The sequence below is a fragment of the Musca autumnalis genome, unplaced genomic scaffold, assembly GCF_047663935.1.
Source record: "Musca autumnalis isolate F117 unplaced genomic scaffold, ASM4766393v1 scaffold_5, whole genome shotgun sequence".
Lineage (NCBI taxonomy): Eukaryota > Metazoa > Arthropoda > Insecta > Diptera > Muscidae > Musca > Musca autumnalis.
The window spans coordinates 96,264,168-96,284,826 of NW_027412088.1; the positions used below are offsets into that span (position 1 = coordinate 96,264,168).

At 36.9% G+C, this 20,659-nt stretch overlaps 1 protein-coding gene across 1 annotated transcript in view; it reads right to left on the reverse strand.

Annotated features, from left to right (window-relative positions):
- NaCP60E (Na channel protein 60E) overlaps positions 1-20,659 on the reverse strand; it is an 898,928-nt gene that overhangs the window by 71,827 nt on the left and 806,442 nt on the right. The window contains exons 16-20 of the mRNA XM_073956139.1: positions 19,827-19,841; positions 19,073-19,285; positions 3,756-6,277; positions 3,364-3,691; positions 3,199-3,299 (exon numbers count right to left, since the gene is read on the reverse strand). Coding sequence (XP_073812240.1) covers positions 3,199-3,299; positions 3,364-3,691; positions 3,756-6,277; positions 19,073-19,285; positions 19,827-19,841 — 3,179 coding nt within the window. The remainder of the gene's footprint in view (positions 1-3,198; positions 3,300-3,363; positions 3,692-3,755; positions 6,278-19,072; positions 19,286-19,826; positions 19,842-20,659) is intronic.

The following is a 20,659-nucleotide window of genomic DNA, read 5'->3' on the forward strand; positions in this document are numbered from 1 at the left end:
GCTTTCAAAAATAAAAATAAAAATATTAATTTATTATTAAAGTGAAAGAAGAAGAAAACAAAAATCTTTGGTGTTAGCAAAGAAGAGGTGATAGATTTTTTTGAGATAAATAGTAAAAAGGTAATAATTTTTTGAAATTTCATCGTCAACTTGGCCGATGTAAATTGTTCAACTCTACACCACATTAGGAATAAACTTAGATAGGATAGGAATTTAACTTTTTCGTTTAAAATATGAAATGTGTCTAAAAATTAAGCGTGGCTTCAGCTCTCTGGCCGCGTACCTAATGTATAAGAAGACCTCATGGAATGACACATTATCCCAGCGATCTAGCTGAAATTTGGTAGAGGTATAAAACATGTCTTTAAAGAAATGTCGGTATAGTTCCGGTATTTTGAAGGAGTTTGCCGTAGCTTTTGTCAGCCATACACATATTATTTGATGACCCAACCATAGTGTTGATGGTGATCGATTTATCAAAAGCCTTTGAGGACATTGTACAAACGACCCTCCATTGGGTAATCAATGTGTCGGCGGTAGTCGTACATGGAACAGAAGTCCTAGCCCCGTAGAGTAAAACAGGGAGTTTCCAATGTGAGGTGATAACTCCAGAACTGTTTAACCTCTACCTCTCCTATATTCCACCCCACCCAGACTGCATTGACATCGTAACGTATGAGGATGATTGTACGATCTTGTCGTCAAGTACCTTTCCTCATGTCAGTTGCTAAAGGCTGATTTGACGGATCTTACCAACTTTTCACACGCTAGGAATATGCAAATAACAGGCACTAAATCTACGGCAACTCTGTTCACCACATAAACTGCAAAGATGAACACTGTGCTATATGTCATGGTCGATGGTGACAAAATTTCGATCAGTAACTACCCCAATGTTCTAGGGGTCACATTCGACATCATGTTCACGTTATCCGCGCATTCCACGGATATCTGTGACAGGCTGAAATCCATAGCCTGCGGCAGCACATGGGGTGTTGACAAGGAAACCTTTTTGACCACATTTAAAGACAGGCCTGCCATTATAAGTGCAACGCAATGGAAAAATATTCAAACCTGTCAAAATGCCGCCCTGAGAACAGTAACAGGGTACCTCTTCATGTCTACATGAGGAGACAAAGATTCTTCCAGTACAACAATATAGTACTTGTTTGGGTGTTACCGTCAGAGGCATCCTAATCACCATATGGCGGATACTAGCCTCTCACCCATGAAAGTCAGGAGGGATCTTTATGATCTGGAAAGAGATGTCCAAAGCTGCCTGAAAATATCAGTGTTTTTCAGGCGGATATTCTGGCCATAAAAGAAGTTGATATTATGCTTCTACATCATCACTTATCAAAGGACTTGCTATGTTAGGACGTCAGAATAAAGTAGGTCTTGCATGATCACTGGCCTAATGACAACAGTGCTAAGCGCCTAAGTCTACCACATAACGACGACTGCCGCAGCTGCGAAAACGAGTAACAAAAGGGAACCAGTTGAGCGTCTCTACAAAGGTGGTTTGAAGATTTAGGACGCCCCTTCTTTCACGATTTCCCTGGGACAAAACAAACACAATTTGCACAAATTGTCCGCATAATGGAGATTTTCTGTTAATATATTCCCGACGGTATTCCAAGATTTTACTTATGTAAAAATCCTATTGAAAAATCCTATTAACTAGCGTCAGAAAAGTTTGTCATATACGATACACTTTATATACATAAATACGTAAGCGATTTAGTTTGTTTGTGCGCTCTTTTTTTTCATTGTTCATCTGCTAATTTAGTTCGTTTATTGATCGTCCAGTCCTTTAATTATTCCTTTCGAAGTTTCGTAAAATTATAGTCGCTAGTTTCTTCCGCTAACCCTTTTATAGGAGCAAAGATTAATATCTTAAATACATAGTTCACGGTGCTCTTGAACCAACTTTAAATGAAAGGCTTACACTTGTGAAGTTTTTGCGGATTCTGAAGCTACTGTGATCATAGAGTAGAAACATCAAAAAACAAAAAAATCGCCGGAGCGTTTTTTAAATAAATCGCGATCAAAGTTTACATTTTTTGTAGGTTTTCACGATTTTGCTTGGAAATCGCAAGTCTTATGGAAATGAAGCTAAAGAAAATGTTGTAGCTGTGAAAATTTTCTAGAGGATTGACCTTTATGTTTTGTTCCTAGATTTCTCCATTTTTGATATACAGAAGTGCAGGTCACATTTTTAGGTGTTTTTGTTAGGTTTTCAAGATTGGCATGAAAACGGTAAGTCTTATCAAAACAGGATTAGAGAAAATCTTAAAGTTGTGAAAATTCTCTATAAGATTGGCCTTTGTAATTGTCTCAATTTTTGAAATATACACGTTTAAGTTGGGAAATGGCAGTGATGACATTGATTTATAAGGAGAATTGAATTGATTGAATTTGAACCTCAATATCTCAAAAATGGTAATACCTACGAAAATATCATAAAAGACAATCTTGTAGAGAGTTTTCACTGGTACAACATTTTCTTTAGTTCCATTTTGATAGGGCATGCCGTTTCCCAGCAAAATCGTGAAATCCTAAAAAACCCTAAAAATGTGAACTTTGACCACGACTTATTTAAAAAGCGCTCAGGCGATTTTTTCCGTTTTTTTTCTTAATTTTTCTCATCTATGAACACTGTAGTTTCAGAATCCGCAAACACTTCACAGGTGTAAACTCCTTTCATTTACAGTTGGTATAAGAGCACCGTGAGTTCACTTGTCTTTTTCAGTGAATCATTCAAAGTGAAACTTTGTCTTACAAAATATAGTCAAAGTGAGAAGTTCCGGTAGATTCCTCCACAAATTTAAAACTTTTAAAGACTCTATAAAAAGTTTGTTAAAAATTTGCAATACATATTTGGTAATATTTCCATATGTGGTGTAGAGTTGTTTAGATCGATATTCAATTTGCAATAAAAAATATTTGATTTACATAAAAAACTTAGAAAATTGACAGTATTATATTTTTGCAATATATATATTAAAAAAAAATATATATAAAGATACATCATATCAAAAAATGAAACAGCATTCAAAAATTTTACATTTATATATAAATACGTAGAGAGAAAGAGAGAGGTGTTTCCAAAGAAAAATATTTAACAATTCCGCAATTATGAATAAATAAAAACAATTTGAACAAAAACAACTTTTTCACGAAAATGTTAGAACATACCTGGATATGGCTCGCAAAGGTCTTAACGCTCTCAGGGTACGCAAAGAACGTAACACTTTTAGATTTTCATTTTCCTCGATGAGCAAAGAGAAGACAGAGACCTGGAAAATAATACAAATAATAAATTAGCCAATTCTCGCGACCCACAACCTTTCTTATACTCACAAAAACTATTATAAAATCCAATATTGTCCAAAAACTGGTAAAATATTTTGAAAACCCCAATGCCAACCACTTGAGAACCATTTCGATTACAAATATTAAACAAAATGAAAAATTCGTCCAATAAAGGATGCGTTTCAGTGACTTGTTGCTATCCAAATAGATGTCCTCAAAGCAAAGAGTTATGCTGGAGGCAAATATTAACACCAAGACAAACCACTCAAAGGCTGGAGTATCCACAACAGTTAAGACGGCCGTTCTGACGCGTGTCCAATGTTTAGCTGTCGGTGTATCCATACATGACATAAACCAAGGACAGCGAAAGTAAAAGCTGAAATTAAATAAGAGAAAATATGAATAACCGACTGACCTCCATACCGCTACGTTTCACTTACTGTTCATAACACTTCTGGGGAAAACAATCATCTGGCACTTTTGGTGGCTTCGAAGTTCCGAAACTTGGAAAAGTCATGGGATCATTGTATGCTCCCTGCGAATTACGTCTCCCACCCACTGTGAGATCGTCTACGTAGGAGACCAGACAATGCCATGGTTTTTCAGTCAGTCGTGAAAATGCAGATTTTTGCGACTGGAGCGCATCGCCGCTCTTATCTTGTGACCCACCGGCCGACTGCAACTGTCCCACAATCACATCGCCGGCCGCGGCCAGTGCCAGAGCTGATGATGTATCAGCCGCACCCGAACTATGCGATTCGGTGCGGGCCGATTGAAAAGAACCAGCTTTGTCTAGTGCCGATTGTGGATGCTCTGAGCGTGACTTGACTTGCAGGCGTCGTTGTTGTTTCCTCTGCTGTTGCAGTTGTTCCGCGTCAACGCTATTGGCACGCGATTGCCCAGCCCTTGGGAGGAGTGGTGTGGTACGCATTTGAGCATTGGTGGCATGAAAATGTTGCTGGTGTTCAGTTAAGGCCGTCAGGGGTGGCGTTGCCTTCAGCGAAGACATTTGCGCCAATGTGGGTGGTTCGATAGAAGACTTAAGAGAGGCTGGTGGTGTGGGTGGTACAACGGCAGACGATGAATTGGAAGAATCGTGATGATGCAAATGCTGCAGCTGCTGTTGTTGTTGCTGCTGCTGATGATGCAGTTGTTGTTGAGCTAATTGGGTCAATTGTTTGTGCAGCAATAGGTTTTCATAGGAATTTGTACTTTTCAGCGATAGACTCTCGATTTTATCGGCACCATCGACGGTTAGACATTTTCGCGGCAGCCTTTCGGATTCCATTCTCAAAGTCGAGATGGGTTTATCCTCTTCGGGCACCTCATCGACGCGCTCAATCAGCGACATTCGTTTGAAACGATCGAATTGAGCACTAAAAAGATCACTTTTTCGCCGCATAAACGGCGATTGGGCGCCGGAAGCTTGAGTGGCCGCAATCGACATTGCTTCCACCGAGGCAAATGGAGCTTGTATTTGATCACAGATCTTGCGTATTTCATTGCTAATGCAAAAGTCTTCATCGATTTTACGTTGTTTTTCAAGGCTACGACGTTTGATCTTCACTGAAGCTCGATTGGTGTTGGCCGGCAGCGAATGTTGCCTTCGCGGTACTGTGGATAAATCATAGCTGTCGTAAGGATTTAACGGCGTTACCACTTCATCGGCTGCCGTTCTTTCGGAGGCACCTGTTATTACCGCAATATGTTCCAATATGGCCTTATTGGCTTCATCTGCTGCCGGTGAGGGTTCGGACAGGGTGGATAGTCTTCGCTCCAGTGAAGTAGTGGATTTTTTAATCTCTTCCAATTCCTTTTCAAAACTTTGTATGATATTATCAAACTCGGAGTGTTCCACCAGGGGCACACTTTCATTGTCATGGCCATTGCCATTCGATGAATGGCTACCGCCGCCGCCATTACGTCGCGATTCTATGGTTTGTAGTATGGAATTGGATATATAACTTAAATTCGATTTGATACTGCTAGTCGATGGCTTGCGTTCTTCACCATGCCGTTTACTTTCGGTAACAATTAGCGAATCGGTGTCAGCATCCATGGTGGAGCCATAACCTACTGTATCGCTAAAATAATTATGGCTGTTATCCTGGGCATCTTCCTGTAAAAATTGAAATAATTCCTTTTGATCACAGTTCAACAGTTCATCCCTAAGATTGACATGATTCGACAGCAGCTCCTCATGTTCCATGGAAATTGTATTTAACGAATGACCACTTGTATCACGTCGCATGCTAGAAACTATTTCATCATCTGAACGTCGTGAGGGTATAAGTGAACGTTGCGACTGATCGCTGGATTGCGATAGACGATCCAATGATTTGCGATAACTGGGCGATCGTGTCAACAACGATTTTTGATATTGTAAATATGATTCATCATGTTCTTCACTACAGAGCCGAGTAGAAATACGCTCTTGAAATGAATCACCACGCATATAAGAACCACTTCGTTGATCCTGATTATATGGATCGGTATCCGTGGAATTATACTGACCCATTAACTGTAGTTCGATGGATTCGGTGTAGGTGGTTGGATCATCACGCGAATCATTTGGTTGTGTACCAAAACCGGAAGACATTTGATGTTGTAGCCGACGTTCGGCCTGTGGATTTGGGCTATTATTGTCTAATTGGCAGGAACTGGCCACGGTGCCATCAAACGATGGCATGGCCGTTTGTTGTTGCTGATAGAGCAACTGCAAAGCTGGTTGGGTGGTGTTTAACATGGGCGATGTGGTATATTCGTTTTGTTGTTGCTGTTGTAGTTGTTGCTGCTGCTGTTGATACTGTTGTTGTTGTTGCTGCTGCTGTTGGTGGTGTGCGGATGTGTGTGATTTACGATCTTCTTCAGTTTCCATACCATCAACAATGGTATGTAGGCTACCCTTCAAGGGTATAATAATGCCAAAATCTGAGCCGGAAACAGGACGATTCATCGATTCCTAGAAAAGAGGAGGGGGGTTTTAAGTAAAAAAGTATCACATGTGAAAAGGATGGTTATTTTACAGTTTCAGGAACTAAAAGCATTTTGTCTATTTAAGAAAGACCTATTTTGAACCCGAATGCGATTATCAAAACACAGAGAATGTGATATATAATGCTCTCTAATTTACACGACCCTCTCAGTTATAATCAATAATTGACCCTGAACCTCGACAATTGTAGATATTTTCTTTCAATAGGAGGAGCACCGCTTGACTTTCGACAAAAATTCGTATGTTGTCCCTGTATGGGACATAATTTCTCTGAAATACAGTCCAATGCAAAAGGCAGTCACGGGCAGAGGAGATCAGCACAAATAATTTATTATACTTAAGAGCAGGTATAACAATCTTGACGCGATGGCTTAAAGTCGCAATTTTCTCCACACAATACCCTGGAAATGTTGAGCTGGGGAAATTATGACCAACCAAAGAATCTACTACGAATCAGGGATCCCCCAAAGCCGAGGGAGGAGTCAGGCGAACACGTGCCAACTATAATAGAGTAGAGCCTCGTTGATATATGTTCATCTCAGTGTAGTGAAGACTTAGTTGTGAAGTCCTTGTCATGGTAATGGCCATGGTGGACCTCTCTACACCTCGCTGAAACAACGACTCATGGATGTCAACACTTTTGGAACTCCCACGGAAAATGGTAACACCATGACCGGAAAGATTCAATCTACTATGTAGTCTAGAGGTCAGTTTCTTTTCCTTTTAGAGAAAACAGCAGACCTAATATTCATTAAGGGGACCTAATTTGTTCTCCTGAGGCCCAGTACAGTTTATACGAGGGCGAGATTGATGCCATAGTCGTCCCAGAGACTGTAGTCGTCTATACCTCGGCCCGAATATAATATGCTAGCCCTATGAAAGCTGGACCATCGCCAATCTCGTAGAATTGAACATCGGCCGAAGCCGATAGAATTAGACTTCGGAGGCAAGACAAAGTTGAGAAAGGAACCCCAACTGTGAAATTGATCGAAAATGTTCCCACCGCCCCAGCTAGTGTAGACCGCTTCGTTGGTGGATGCACTATCTTAGAAAGTTCGGGAGTGCAGGTTGATCAGAATCAATCAATCAAGATAGTGAGTAAATTCGAAAGGAGATACCCAAACGAGTGAGGTAAGCAAGAGAGGGCATACCCTCGGTCGACGCACTATATTGGGTAATTCGTCAGCAGTGAGAAAGTGCAGGTTGATTAGTATCAATTTAACATGGTGAGCAAAGTCGAAAGTAGATACCCGCTAGGGACTTGAGGACCTTGTAACTACATCTCAGCTAGCCGCAGATAGCTGTGGCATGAGTTGACGACATGAACATTCTGTCGAATGTGACCCCAAAAATTTGTGGTCGGAATTTGCTACCATCGACCATGACATTCAAGACTGTTCTCACCTCTGCCGTCCATGTGGTAAACCGAGTGGCCGTAGATTTAGTGGCGGATATTTGCTATTCCTTGCGTGGAAATGGTGGTAAGATCGGTTAAACAAGAGTTCAGCCTTTCACAGATGACATCAAGAAGGTACCAGACACCAAAATCATACAATCATCCGTATACGTTACGATATCAATGGCGTCGGGAGGGGGCGGAATACAAAAAAGGTAGAGGTTAAACTGTTCCGGAGCTATCACCTCAACTTGGGGAACTTACTGTTTCAGTCTACGAGCATGCGGCACAGCCTTCACTACACACTTAACCTTTTCAACTGCCCTGCTAAACTTACTCAACTAAGATCTGTGGTTACTTCCTATCGAAGCTGCCACATTCTTAGATCTGGAAATAGACCCAGGGCTAGATTAAGCAATAGAATGAACTTACAAACTTAAAAAACACTGTTACAACAACAATAATAAGGCCACATCGTAAGTTATATTGATTTGGCTCAACCTCATATGAGTGATTCATATCCTTTTGACCTCAGAACCTTGGTCAAATAGATGCTCAATCTGCCCATACGCCCCTCAAAATTCGAGGTCTTGAAGTCAAAGGAGATGAATCAGCCCAAAAATAAATCTAGGAAAGAGAAAGCTGATAAGACTGCTTTAACATCGTCCTCGACACCTGGGCATTTGGTTTCAACAAAAAGAAGCTGAAGAGAGCTAGGTCAACGGAGAAACCACACCTGAAGGCCGAGAGACCCAACCAACTCCAAAATCTCCAGCATCTCTGCTTGCTATCAAAAGACTGAGAGCCGGAGAGACGACTACCAAGGTAGCCTAACAAGCTAACCAAAGTTACAAGGTATCTTCCAATGTCTTTTCACAGGTAGCAACACCAAAAAGTACACCAAACAACCAATGGTGCCAGGTTGAGTTCCATGTCAGCAACAACCCCAATAACCGCTCAAAACGACATCGGGAGCGATGTTAATTTGCTCAGTCTCCCAAAAAAGGTTCATCCCTTTTGACCTCAACAACTTCTTCAAAGGGAGGCTCTGCCAGCATTCCAGCAGGGGACCCCGCGAAGTTTTAGGATGTAAAGTCAAAAGAAATGAATAAACTCAAAGATAAATTTAGGACAGCTAAGGCTGGGAATACCTATTTAACACCGACCTGCTTGTGGATTCAACTAAAACCACCAAAAAAACAAGGTAATGGGAGTTATGTACAAGGTGCTCTTGAACCAATTTTAAATGAACGGAACTATCACCTGGAAAGTTTTTGCGGATTCTGAAACTACAATGTGCATAAATGAGAAAAATAAAAAAACAAGAAAAAATCGCCGGAGCGTTTTTTAAATAAATCGCGATTCAAGTTGACATTTTTAAGGGTTTTTAAGGGTTTCACGATTTTGTTTGGAAACCACAAGTCCTATCGAAATGGAACTAAAGAAAATATTGTAGCCGTAAAAATTCTCTACAAGATGTTCTTTTATGATATTTTTGTAGGTTTTGCCATTTTTGAGATCTAGAAGTTCAAATTGGGACAATTCACTGACTATATCGTCTCCTTATAAAACAATGTCATGACTGCAATTTCCCAACTTGCGGTTTCTGAACAAACTCGTGAAAACCTAAAAAAAACTAAAAGTGTGAACTTGACCGCGATTTATTTAAAAAGCGTCCGGCGATTTTGTGGTTTTTCTTTATTTTTTTTCATCTATGAACATTATAGTTTCAGAATCCACAAAAACTTCCCAGTTGTAAGCTCCTTTCATTTAAAGTTGGTTCAAGAGCAACGTGCGTATGAAAATCTTCTCACGCTTAGTAACGTCATATGGAAAAGCACCAAACGACCAATGTTTATAGATGAGCTTTGGAAAAGGGTTATCGATATTTCTGGCCCTGATGGGAAAATCTGTGATAATAGATGGCTGCTTATCGAACATCGTCTTCGAAATGGAGATCTAAACATACACACCCTTCGTGATACTATATCTTGAGAATTATCCATTTAACTTGGTTGCCGTGAGTTTTTACAGTTTTAGGACAATTACCTCAGGATATATGGATTTGCCTTCAACAAAAATTATAACGTGGTAATAACTGTCCTGAGGACTACTTGTAGAAAAAATAAAAACGGGGACATGTCCATGAACTGCATTTTCCCGAAAATTTTTGAAATTTTGTTACCGAAGAAAGTACCGATATAGGAATATTACGATGTGGACCAAATCGATTACTCCCTTCCAAAGTTATTGTGCGCCCATTTTAGCGAAAAACAAGTAAAAGAGGGCTATAGTCCGACAGGCCGTGGGCACTAGTTTTCCGCGGAATTTATTTATATGATTGCGAAGTCGCCCTTGTTCCTTTGGGGAAGTTGTGGGAATATATGTATGTATGTATCTATGTATAATTGCGACACGTTATATATTAGTTTCATTATTTCGTAATGGACAGATGGACTATTTTGGTTACATAGTTACATATACATATACATTTCTTCAACATTTTCGAAATAAATCGCGGTCAAAGATCACATTTTTAGGGTCTTTTAGGTTTTCACTGCTACAGCATTTTCTTTAGTCCCATTTCGATAGACCTTGCGGTTTCCAATTTCCTAAAAATATTATTTAAATATAATATTTTTAGGTTCCCTTATTATTATTCTAAAATCTCTTCGTCGATTTTTGTTGTTTTTTATACCCTCAGCATTTATGCTAACGAGGGTATATACACTTTCCTACGGGCAAAATGTGCCTCATCGAAATAATGGTTTTAGACCCCAAGTATGTTTGGACGAAATCCGTTTCAGACAATTTGAAGTTGTTTTTGCACTGTCCGTCCGTCTGGCTGGCTGGAGCGCATGATAACTCTCGAACGGATCAACCGATTCGGTTCAAATTTGGCTTTCGTAATATTTTGTCCCAACTTAGTTTAAGTTCGAAGATGGGTTATATCGGTCCACTCCGAACATTTTCGAACTTTTGTGGTTCGGAAATTTTGTGTGCACGATACGGGAGTAACCGATGTGGTCCATACTTTGCACATCGTGAAATCTCTACCAGATTTAGATGATGTTCCAATATGGACTCAATCGGTCCACTTCTTCGAGTACCTCCCACACAAAAGTTCGGAAAAGTTCAGTTTAGGACCTGCTCTCGAATCGATTTGATTTTTGTTGTAACAACTTGTATTTACCGCCCCCGATACGACGGTACAAGTTTCATCTGGCGCAAGTCCATACTTCCTGAGCAAATAGCATGACAAGTGCAAAAAAAACCTATGACACTGTGTTTAGTGGTTGGAGCGCAAGATAACTCTTGAACGGATCTGCAGACTCGGTTTAACATTTGGCCTTCGTAATATTTTGTCCAAACTTAGTATAAGTTCGAAGATAAGCCATATCGGTCAACACCTTCAGGTAGCTCCCCCACAAAAGTTCAGAAATGTTCGGAAAAAATTACCGATTTTGTCCATACTTTACACATCCAAACACATCTGTCATATGTATATCAGGTTTCAATATGGACTATATGCTCTCGAATCATTTGATTTCTGTTGAAGCAACTTGCATTCGCTGTCTCAATTACGACGGTAAATTCTTTTCAGTGGCAAGTCCATACTTCTTGAGAAACTAGCCCAAAAGTTTTCCAAACTTTATTTCAGTTCGAAGAAGGGCAAAAACTTCCTGTACTTCCCTCTAATATTTAAAAAATGTCACTAAAATGGTATGCACGATATCCCTTGAACGGGGCAACCAAATTTATCCAAACATTGGATATCCTAATATTTTGTCCAAATTTAGTTTAACTTCCAAAAAGGCCGATATCGATCTTCTCTTTATGTTACCTTCCCCACAAAAGTTCAACAATTGTGTCGATCTGTCCGTAGATAAAACTTTTAATTCACATAGGCTGAGGGTATATCTCTGTCGACAAAGCCGACTGATACTTGTTTGTTTTTTTTTTTTTTTTTTGATTTTCTCATATATGAGCATTGTAGATTCAGAATCTGCAAAAACTTCCCAGATGTAAGTGATATAACTTGTTTTACTAACTAGTTTTAATTCACATAGGCTGAGGGTATATCTCTGTCGGTAAAGCTTTTTTTTTGATTTTCTCATATATGAACATTGTAGATTCAGAATCTGCAAAAACTTGCCAGATGTAAGCACCTTCCATATAAAGTTGATTCAGGCGCACCGTGATGTTAGACAGTAATTCCTATATCTAACTGCTACATTGCATCAAGTGAGAAGTCAAGAGTTGGTATTCAAATTTAGTTTTCGTAATTTGTCCGAATATGCCCACGTAATTTAAATTACACTGTACAACACAAAAAATAATTACAAGATAATTCGGGCAGATTATGAAAGAGGGCCGAATAAAAGAAGACACGTGTATCGGCGTTTTGAAAGTTTACTTCGGGAAGTAACCTAAATAAGCATGGCAAGCTCCGCCCATTTCTACAGGTTTTAAAATATTCGACATCAGATTCCTTGGAATCCTTGCATTTTAGGTATAAAGTGTCTTTGGCAATATTACTGACAACAATGCGGGGTATCTTTTTATGAAAAAAATTAACCCTAAACGGTTCTTTTTGGTCCTTTTTTTAAAAAACATTTAAAAACTCCTTTAAAATGTGATCGTATCAGAACAAAATACTCTACAAAATTAGTTGTCATAAGATTTTACTATAAGTCTCTGAATACACCAAAATTCTAAATCGTACCTAAACGCCAGGAATCCGCCAAAAGTAAAATCACGTTTTAGGGTTAATGTTGTACTTTATCTGAATTTATTAAGTTTTGTCCCACAAAACTTCATTCTAGATAGAAGGAGTCAAAGACAAAAATATTCTCCATCAAATTTCAATATATGTCGCCAAATAAATGAAATATGTATTTACAATATATGGTAACATGGGGCGCCTTCGCCACTGGGGCGGGTACGCCATCGCCAATTTTCTCGCAAAATACAAGTGCTAGAAAAAATCCGTTAAACGCAAAATTGTGAGTTTAATGAAGATCTATCATCTCCCAAAAGTTGGCAGTTGTGTCATAAGTATGATAGCGGAAGCACGCGGTTTTGTGTTTTGAGGGTATTGGGAAAAATAATTATGGTAGATGTTTTTTGTGATATCTTCTTTACCTTTTGTGATATCAAAAACATATTTTATACCTTTAGAAGACAACTACTGAAGAATAGAAATCCCAATAATTTGTATGAAAAAAACAATAACAAATGTCAATATATTCATATTATGAGATATGTTGGGGGTGGGGCGCCTACGCCATGATAGGGGTGTGGTGGGTTAATGTCAGAATTTTGTCATGTTTAACTTCAATTCTTTATGCCATAGAGATACCACACTATAATGTGAAGTTAAAAACAAATAGTATCATAAACGTATCTTGTTTTGGTTATATTATGATTTTTGTACCTAAATTCAAGGAACCTATTTCAATTAACCGCTAGAATCGGTTACTATTTAATTTAATTTATTTATTTATTTTTTATTTATTTGTGAATTTTAAAATCATTTTTGATTATTCAATAGAAAACATGTTCCTTTTTCGCATAATATTGATATTTAAGGAAAAAGTATGGTAAATTACAGTTTTAGAGTCCGTTGGAAAATGTTTAATTTCGATGGCGAAGCTGCCCCATGGGTGGGGAGGCTTCGCCACTTTTTAGACATTTTGTAAATTCACAAAAATAATATTTTAAAAACAAAATTATAACCACTTATATATCAAAACTTATAGTCAAGATACGCTAATATTTGTACCAAAAATAATATTTGCAAAAACTTTAACGGTGTCTGTATGAGAACATTTTGAACAAAAACGTGGCGAAGGCGCCCCATGTTACCATATATCAAGAAAATATAAACATCAAGTTTTCCAACAAAACACCCAAACATTTTTTTGAATAAGTTGGTTTTGATCTTTTTTCGAGTTGATGGATGAAAGTAACATGAAATTTAGTTTTAGACGAAAGATCTTAAAAGAAGAAATATTTTACACAAAATTTCACTCCAAGTTCCAGAACAAACTAGATATCTAAGTAAAACACTTTGTCAAGAAAATGACGTTACAAAATTAGATATTATAGGTAGAAATTATTTGTTAAACTTTTAGACTCTTAATTAAAATTTATTCAATACTGAGTCAAAATCTCCTAAAATACTTCACTTTTTGGGGTTTTTGTCAAAAGAAGAAATGTTTCAAATAAAATTTTATTATAAGTCTCTGAACAAAAGAAATTTGTAGCTATAATATTTAACATTTCCAGAAGCTTTCGCTTTTTATACCCTACACCACTATGTGGGGAGGGTATTATAAGCTGGTTTTGGCCAAAAAGTTTGTAACGCATCGAAATAATGATCGTAGACCCATACTTATATATACCAAAATGAATGTCTCGACGAGCTGAGTCGATCTGGCTATGTGTGTCCGTCCATCCGTCCGTCCGTCTGTCCATCTAAAACTTGTAATCACGCTACAGTTCGCAATTTTGATCGGATCACGAAATTTTGGATGTTGATGGGGGTCCAGGAGGGGAAGAAGCCTACTGATTTTGGTGATGGTCGGATAATATTTAGGTGTCGGAATGCGCAAAAAACTTATGTGGATAAAAAGAGAACGTTATTTTCCAAAGCGAATATCTCAGCTTCTATATGGGGTATACTAAAAGCTAAACCTGACAATGTCACCTTTCTAATGATGTAAAGTAGGTTCTCGTAGGTGATCAAACAACGAAGATATCGCAATAGCAGCAAATAAAACCCAAATTTTCATTTTTGCGATTTTAATTATAATGACGAATATCACAGCTTTGGTTGGAAACTTTCCAAAAACAAATCCTGACTATGAAAGTAGAGGATCCCATCTTTACAGTGATGCAAACTAGGTCGGCGTAGGTAACCAAATAACGGAGATATCGCAATAGCCGGTAATACATCCAATGTTTCTATTTTTTGGAAATCACGCTACAGGTCGCAATTTTGATCGGATCGTCACGATAATTTGAGGGTTTATGGGGGTCTCACAGATGAAGGAACCTATTGATTTTGGTGATGGTCGCATAATATTTAAGGGTCGTAATGGGCAAAAAACTTATTTGCATAAAAATACAACGTTATTTTCCAAAGCGAATGTCTCAGCTTCTATATGGGGTATACCAAAAGCAAATCCTGACAATGAAAGTAGAAAATATCACCTTTCTAATGATGTAAAGTAGGTTCTCCAACGAAGATATCACAATAGTAGCAAATAAAACCCAAATTTTCATTTTTGCGATTTTAATTATAATGACGAATATCACAGCTTTAATTGGGGACTTTCAAAATGCAAAGCCTGACTATGAAAGTAGTAGATCCCATCTTTACAATGATGCAAACTAGGTCGGCGTCGGTGACCTACTAACGGAGATATCGCAATAGTCGATAATACATCCCATTTTTCCATTTTTTGGAAATCACGCTACAGGTCGCAATTTTGATCGGATCGTCACGAAATTTCGAGGGTTAGTGGGGGTTTCATAGGAGAAGAAGCCTATTGATTTTGGTCATGGTCGGATAATATTTAGGGGTCGTAATGAGCAAAAAATTTATTTGGAGAAAAATCCAACATTTTATTCCAATGCAAATATCTCAGAGTCTATAAGGGGTATACAAAAATCAAAACTCGAAGTATAAAGGTAAGCAAAGAAAAAAGTTCAATGAGAAGTTTTTCCTTGGCAACCTCATACAACTCCGACGAAAGTGTCTGCGAAAACAATTCAAACCTCTTCCAGCTGACGATTGATGTTTGGGTATAAAAAGTTTCTTGTTGAAGAAGTTATTGAAAAATAACTTCGGTGGAGAATATCCACAAACAAGAAACAAGGGAACTGATGAGATCCAGTGGCGTGGATCGAAACTATAGTATTCCCTGCCTTACCCCTTGGCGAACAATGCCAAATCTTTTCCACTAATAAAATAGTTGTTTTAAAATATTAAAACAACAACAATGGGATTAAGCCAGACTATTTTGAAAAAACAGAAAATCGAATCTTTAAAGTTATGCAAAGTAGGTTGGCATACACGCAGAGAAAAAATATTTTTCGGTTTTGTTGAAACAAAAATATCTATTTTGGTTCCAAGAATGTGTTTGTTTTGTACAAACATTGTAATCCAAATCCAAAAATACCATCTTTTGTTCCGAACATGGAAAACAAAAACAACTTTCGAATTTCCGCAATATTGTAAAAATCGTTAACAATACCGATTGTAGGAACAATCATAATCAAAATTTTTTACAAAACATATTGTCAGCCCTGAAAACCAGATACTAAATTTTTTGATTTGAGTGCATATACTTCTCATATACACTTTCCACACAACTTTGATATAAATATCGCGTATAATATTACGAGCATTGATGAACGCAATACATACATGGTTTGCTACTTCAGCTGACAACAAAGACAAACAAAAAGCCACAAGCAGCCACCACAACATAAGGAATAATTAAACACCATAACAAACATGAAAAGGAAAGAAGAATGAAATAAAGAAGAAGAATGAAACAAAATAGAAACAAATAAAAACAAGAGTTGGTATACATACACACAAAAACAAAGATTAAGGCAGCATGTCATACAAACACACCACAACTCACCAAAAAACATTTTTTTCAACACGGCATCGAATAACGAGAGAAGAGAAAAAAATTTTCGAAGAAAAGAGAGAAATATTGTTCAGTTGACACAAACTATTTTTGGATTTAACAAAAACGATTGTTGGATTCACAATACTACATAAGGAATCCAACAATATGTTAACAATACATATTTTGCTCTTGGAATATTGTTGGATCAAACATATTTTTTTCTCTGCGTGTAGGTGGTCAAATAATAGAGATATCGCAATAGTCGGCAATGCATCCCTTTTTTCCACTTTTTCTGATATCACACTACAGGTCGGAATTTTGATCAGATCATCACGAAATTTTCTCACAGAGATAGAAGCCTGTTGATGTTGGTGATGTCGATAGTAGTCAAATATAAAATTAAATATTAATTATTTTGGTTCAGTTCGCCTTAAGTCATTTGGTATAAAAGCCGTATAGGTGAAAACTTTCGTATCTCCCTAAAAGAAATGTTTTCGAGTGAAAAGATTATACACAGAGGTAGTGGTGTAGGGTATCACATAGTCGGGCCCGTACCGACTATAGCCTTTTCCCACTTGTTATATATGATTTAGGACCATATTCTACCGTTTTATTCACATTTTCGTTATCTGCGGTCACAAAATATATTTTATTGATGTTTTTTTTCATAATAAATTCTTTCAGAAGATTATGTGTGCTCGATCCAAACTGTTTTTAAAATATCTATGGTGAATATAAAATATTGATAACCCAGATCGGACTTCGTAAAATTACGTATTTTAGTACTATAAACTAGAATAACGTTATCAGGATAAGTCATAGGTTCCTGATATTGTATGTGAAAATGCGGGGATAGTCTACGGCTCTTGTCCAGTGAATATATTTAACATATGAGTCCAAACATCCATGATTTTGGCATGGTCCTAAATACTATAATGATGGCAGCTACTCCTCCTCTGATATAATTGACTGAATTTATCAATATTGAACTATAACTGCGACCTCTAGCGTGATTAAGGTTACACCATCCACAAGTAAAACTGATTGATCCCTGTATATACTAAGCTGTAACTCTGTTATCTGACCGCGTACATCAACATAACTGGAATTAATGGAAAGGTCAAGCTTTCATCTCCTAAGTATAACTTACAATGCTTTAACATAGTTTCCAGGAATAAAGATATACTCGTAGTCATTTGACTAAAAACTCTACCAATTTTTCACACAAACGTTCTGGCCTATTTAACCCGGTAAATATTATCTGATCATCACGTTGCAAGCTACTTCACTGTCGTAAACCCAAACCTTACATAAAATTTCGCGCCGATCAGACTATCATTGCGACCTACAGAGCCGCTACAAAATTGGATTGAAATTTCGTTTTTCCATAGGGAGCTATTCTGGTCTAAACCCGACCTCCATACAAAATTTCGTGAAGATTGGTTAATAATTGCGGCCTGTAGCCTGCATACAATTTTTAATGGACGGACGGACAGACAGACGGACACACATCTCAAAATCGCTTTATCTCGTAGAGATATGAAGATTGGTATACCACACTGAGGGTCTACGACGAATATTTCGCGGTGTTACATGAATTTTTGTGGTGTAGGGTATAATTATGTAGGGGACCAATGAGGACCAATATTTACAATTTTCGGAATTGAGGTTTTGTATCCACCATGGACCAATATTTACAATTTTCCGAATTGAGCTTTTGTATCCACTGACAACACTCAATATAAAATTACAGCAATTTCGGTTCGAAAATTTGCCAAAAAAAAACCTCGAAATACATAAAATTGATACATAAAATTGAGGGCTAAACTAAAACCAGAATATACATCGATAGTTTTTTTTCTGCGTGTAAGTTTTCTATCTTCTGGGAACATAAAATTCCAATTAACAACCAATTCGGTAAAAAAGGTGCCTAAAATCTTCAACAAACCATAAATAGGTTGGTACCCTTATATGGGCACTATACCAAAACGTGGACCTATACTGTCTGATTTTTTCAAGGTTTTATTTGTACATGTTATAATGTTTAATTGAATAATGTGGTCTCAACCTTCAAAAAACGGAAATCGGGAGGTACCCTTCTATGGGAGTTATATGAAAACTTGGACCTATACTGATAATTCTCTTCTGCAATTAATACCACCATCGAAGACTGAATACCAAATTTCATCCATTTCTGTTTGATAATGACGTTGTAACCTTAAAAATAGAGAAAATCCGGAGCGACCGTTCTATGGGGCGCTACATGAAGACGTGGACGTAGGCCAACAAATTTCTGGAGGTAATTGTTATGCCCCCAACGAATACCAAATTCCAACTTTGAGGCATTTTGGTGTGATATTGAGGCCTCACCCTTAAAAATACTGAAAATCGGAAGTTATTCTTCTATGGGGGTTATATAAAAACGAGGACCTATACCGACAAATTTTAGGTAGAAAGTTTAATACCCCTAAATGAAGACTAAATGCCAAATTTCTGGCATTTCGGATGGATATTGTGCCCACAAACTTCAAAATACCGAAAATCGGGAGGAACCGTTCTATGGGGGCTATATGAACCGACTTTATAGGCTCTCCGACGAATCTTCTGATGTGTTACAAACAGAATGACATATTTAATGTTATGATGGAGGGTATAAAAATTAAATCTTAAAAAATCATTGTCTCTCAAACTAAATTACACTGATTTTTCACTCACCTGATAGCTAAGCCTGTGAAACTTAGTTTCCGACATCAGGCCCGACTTGTCGAGCATCGATGAGGCGGCAGCATTTTGAGCTTCAATAACAATTTGTTGGAATTTCGAAGCATATTTACGCTCCTTGCGCTCTTTGCGTTCTTGGCGCTTTTTTCGTATTAAATCTCGAACTCTTTCGATGCTGCGAGCTAATTTTGATTCTTCGCCGACTTCCTAAAGCGAGCAATTAAACAATTATATGCAGCAGCAAGAAGAAAAAGGGAAGGATAAAGAGCATATTATTCACGTTGACATAAATTAATAATATATTCTTTTATGATTTTCCGCAATTATATTACAACTAAAAAATAATAATTAACAATAGTTTTTTTCAATTATGCCAATACAAATACACGGTTGCAGCAACAAACTAATTTTCATCAAAATTTTCGTTATGCACACCAATCAGTAATGCTTAAGACTAAGCTCAAAACACCAATTCATTTTCAAAATTGTGGGATTTAGGGGGATAGTACTACAACAACTACTAGCTAATGGATTTTCAATTTTGTGGGGAGGGAGGAACAAATTATAATAACAATATTTTCTACAGTTTACATGCTTTTTTCATTAAATAATAACAAAATTTTGTAGGTTTCCAATGTTGTAGAGGTCGGGGGCCAAATACTAAGTTTACTGGTTTTCGTTACTTTAATTTAGAGAAAATGTTACAAGTTTCTGTTTTGGTGGTGGAAGTATTACAAGCTACAATTACCTTTTTCTTGAAAATCTGTTTAGTTTTAGATATTTATTTAAAAAAACGTTGTATTTGGCGTTGTTAAGTATATTTTTCGTTTAAATTTGTGGGAGAGTTTGATAGATTGTGTTTTTTTTTTTTCATTTATTTATTGACACGGTGCACAGTATTCGGACATTTTGAAGGATAGTTTTTGTATTTAGTGCAAATTAGTTTTAAAAGTATATAATTTTATATTTGTATAGAGGTATGTATATATTGTTGTTGTTTTTGTCAATTTTAAATTAAATTTTAAAATAATTTAATTATTTCATTCAATTATTTTAGTTTTTGTTTTAACATTAAAGCACATTTAAAAACGCAGTCACACACACGCACATATATATTTAACAATAACAACAAGAAGGAGGAAGGAAGATAGTAAAATATTTATTAAATATTAGAAAATATATTTTTTGTTTTTGTTTTTTTTTTTTTCATATGGAAATATTGTAAGAGGGCCTTTGTCTCGAAAGAATGCATGAAAAGTGTATCTCTTGTTCTGCTTGAGTTATTTTCATCTTTTCATGTTACTTTCTCATAAGGCTTGTTATAATATAATTAAAGTTTAAAACTAAGTTAAAAAAGAATAATATATAAATTTCACAAAAAAAAGATATATATAACTCGCAAACAACTAAGATAGAGTATTTTATTATATAAAATATTTTTAAATAAAACATTGATTAATATTCAGTAATAATAAAATTTAAAAATCCCTAAAAATTGTTATCAGATTGAAAAAATGTCATATTTTCACTATGAAAATTTATCTCAGCTGAAATTAATACGTATAAGGCTACGATTTATTC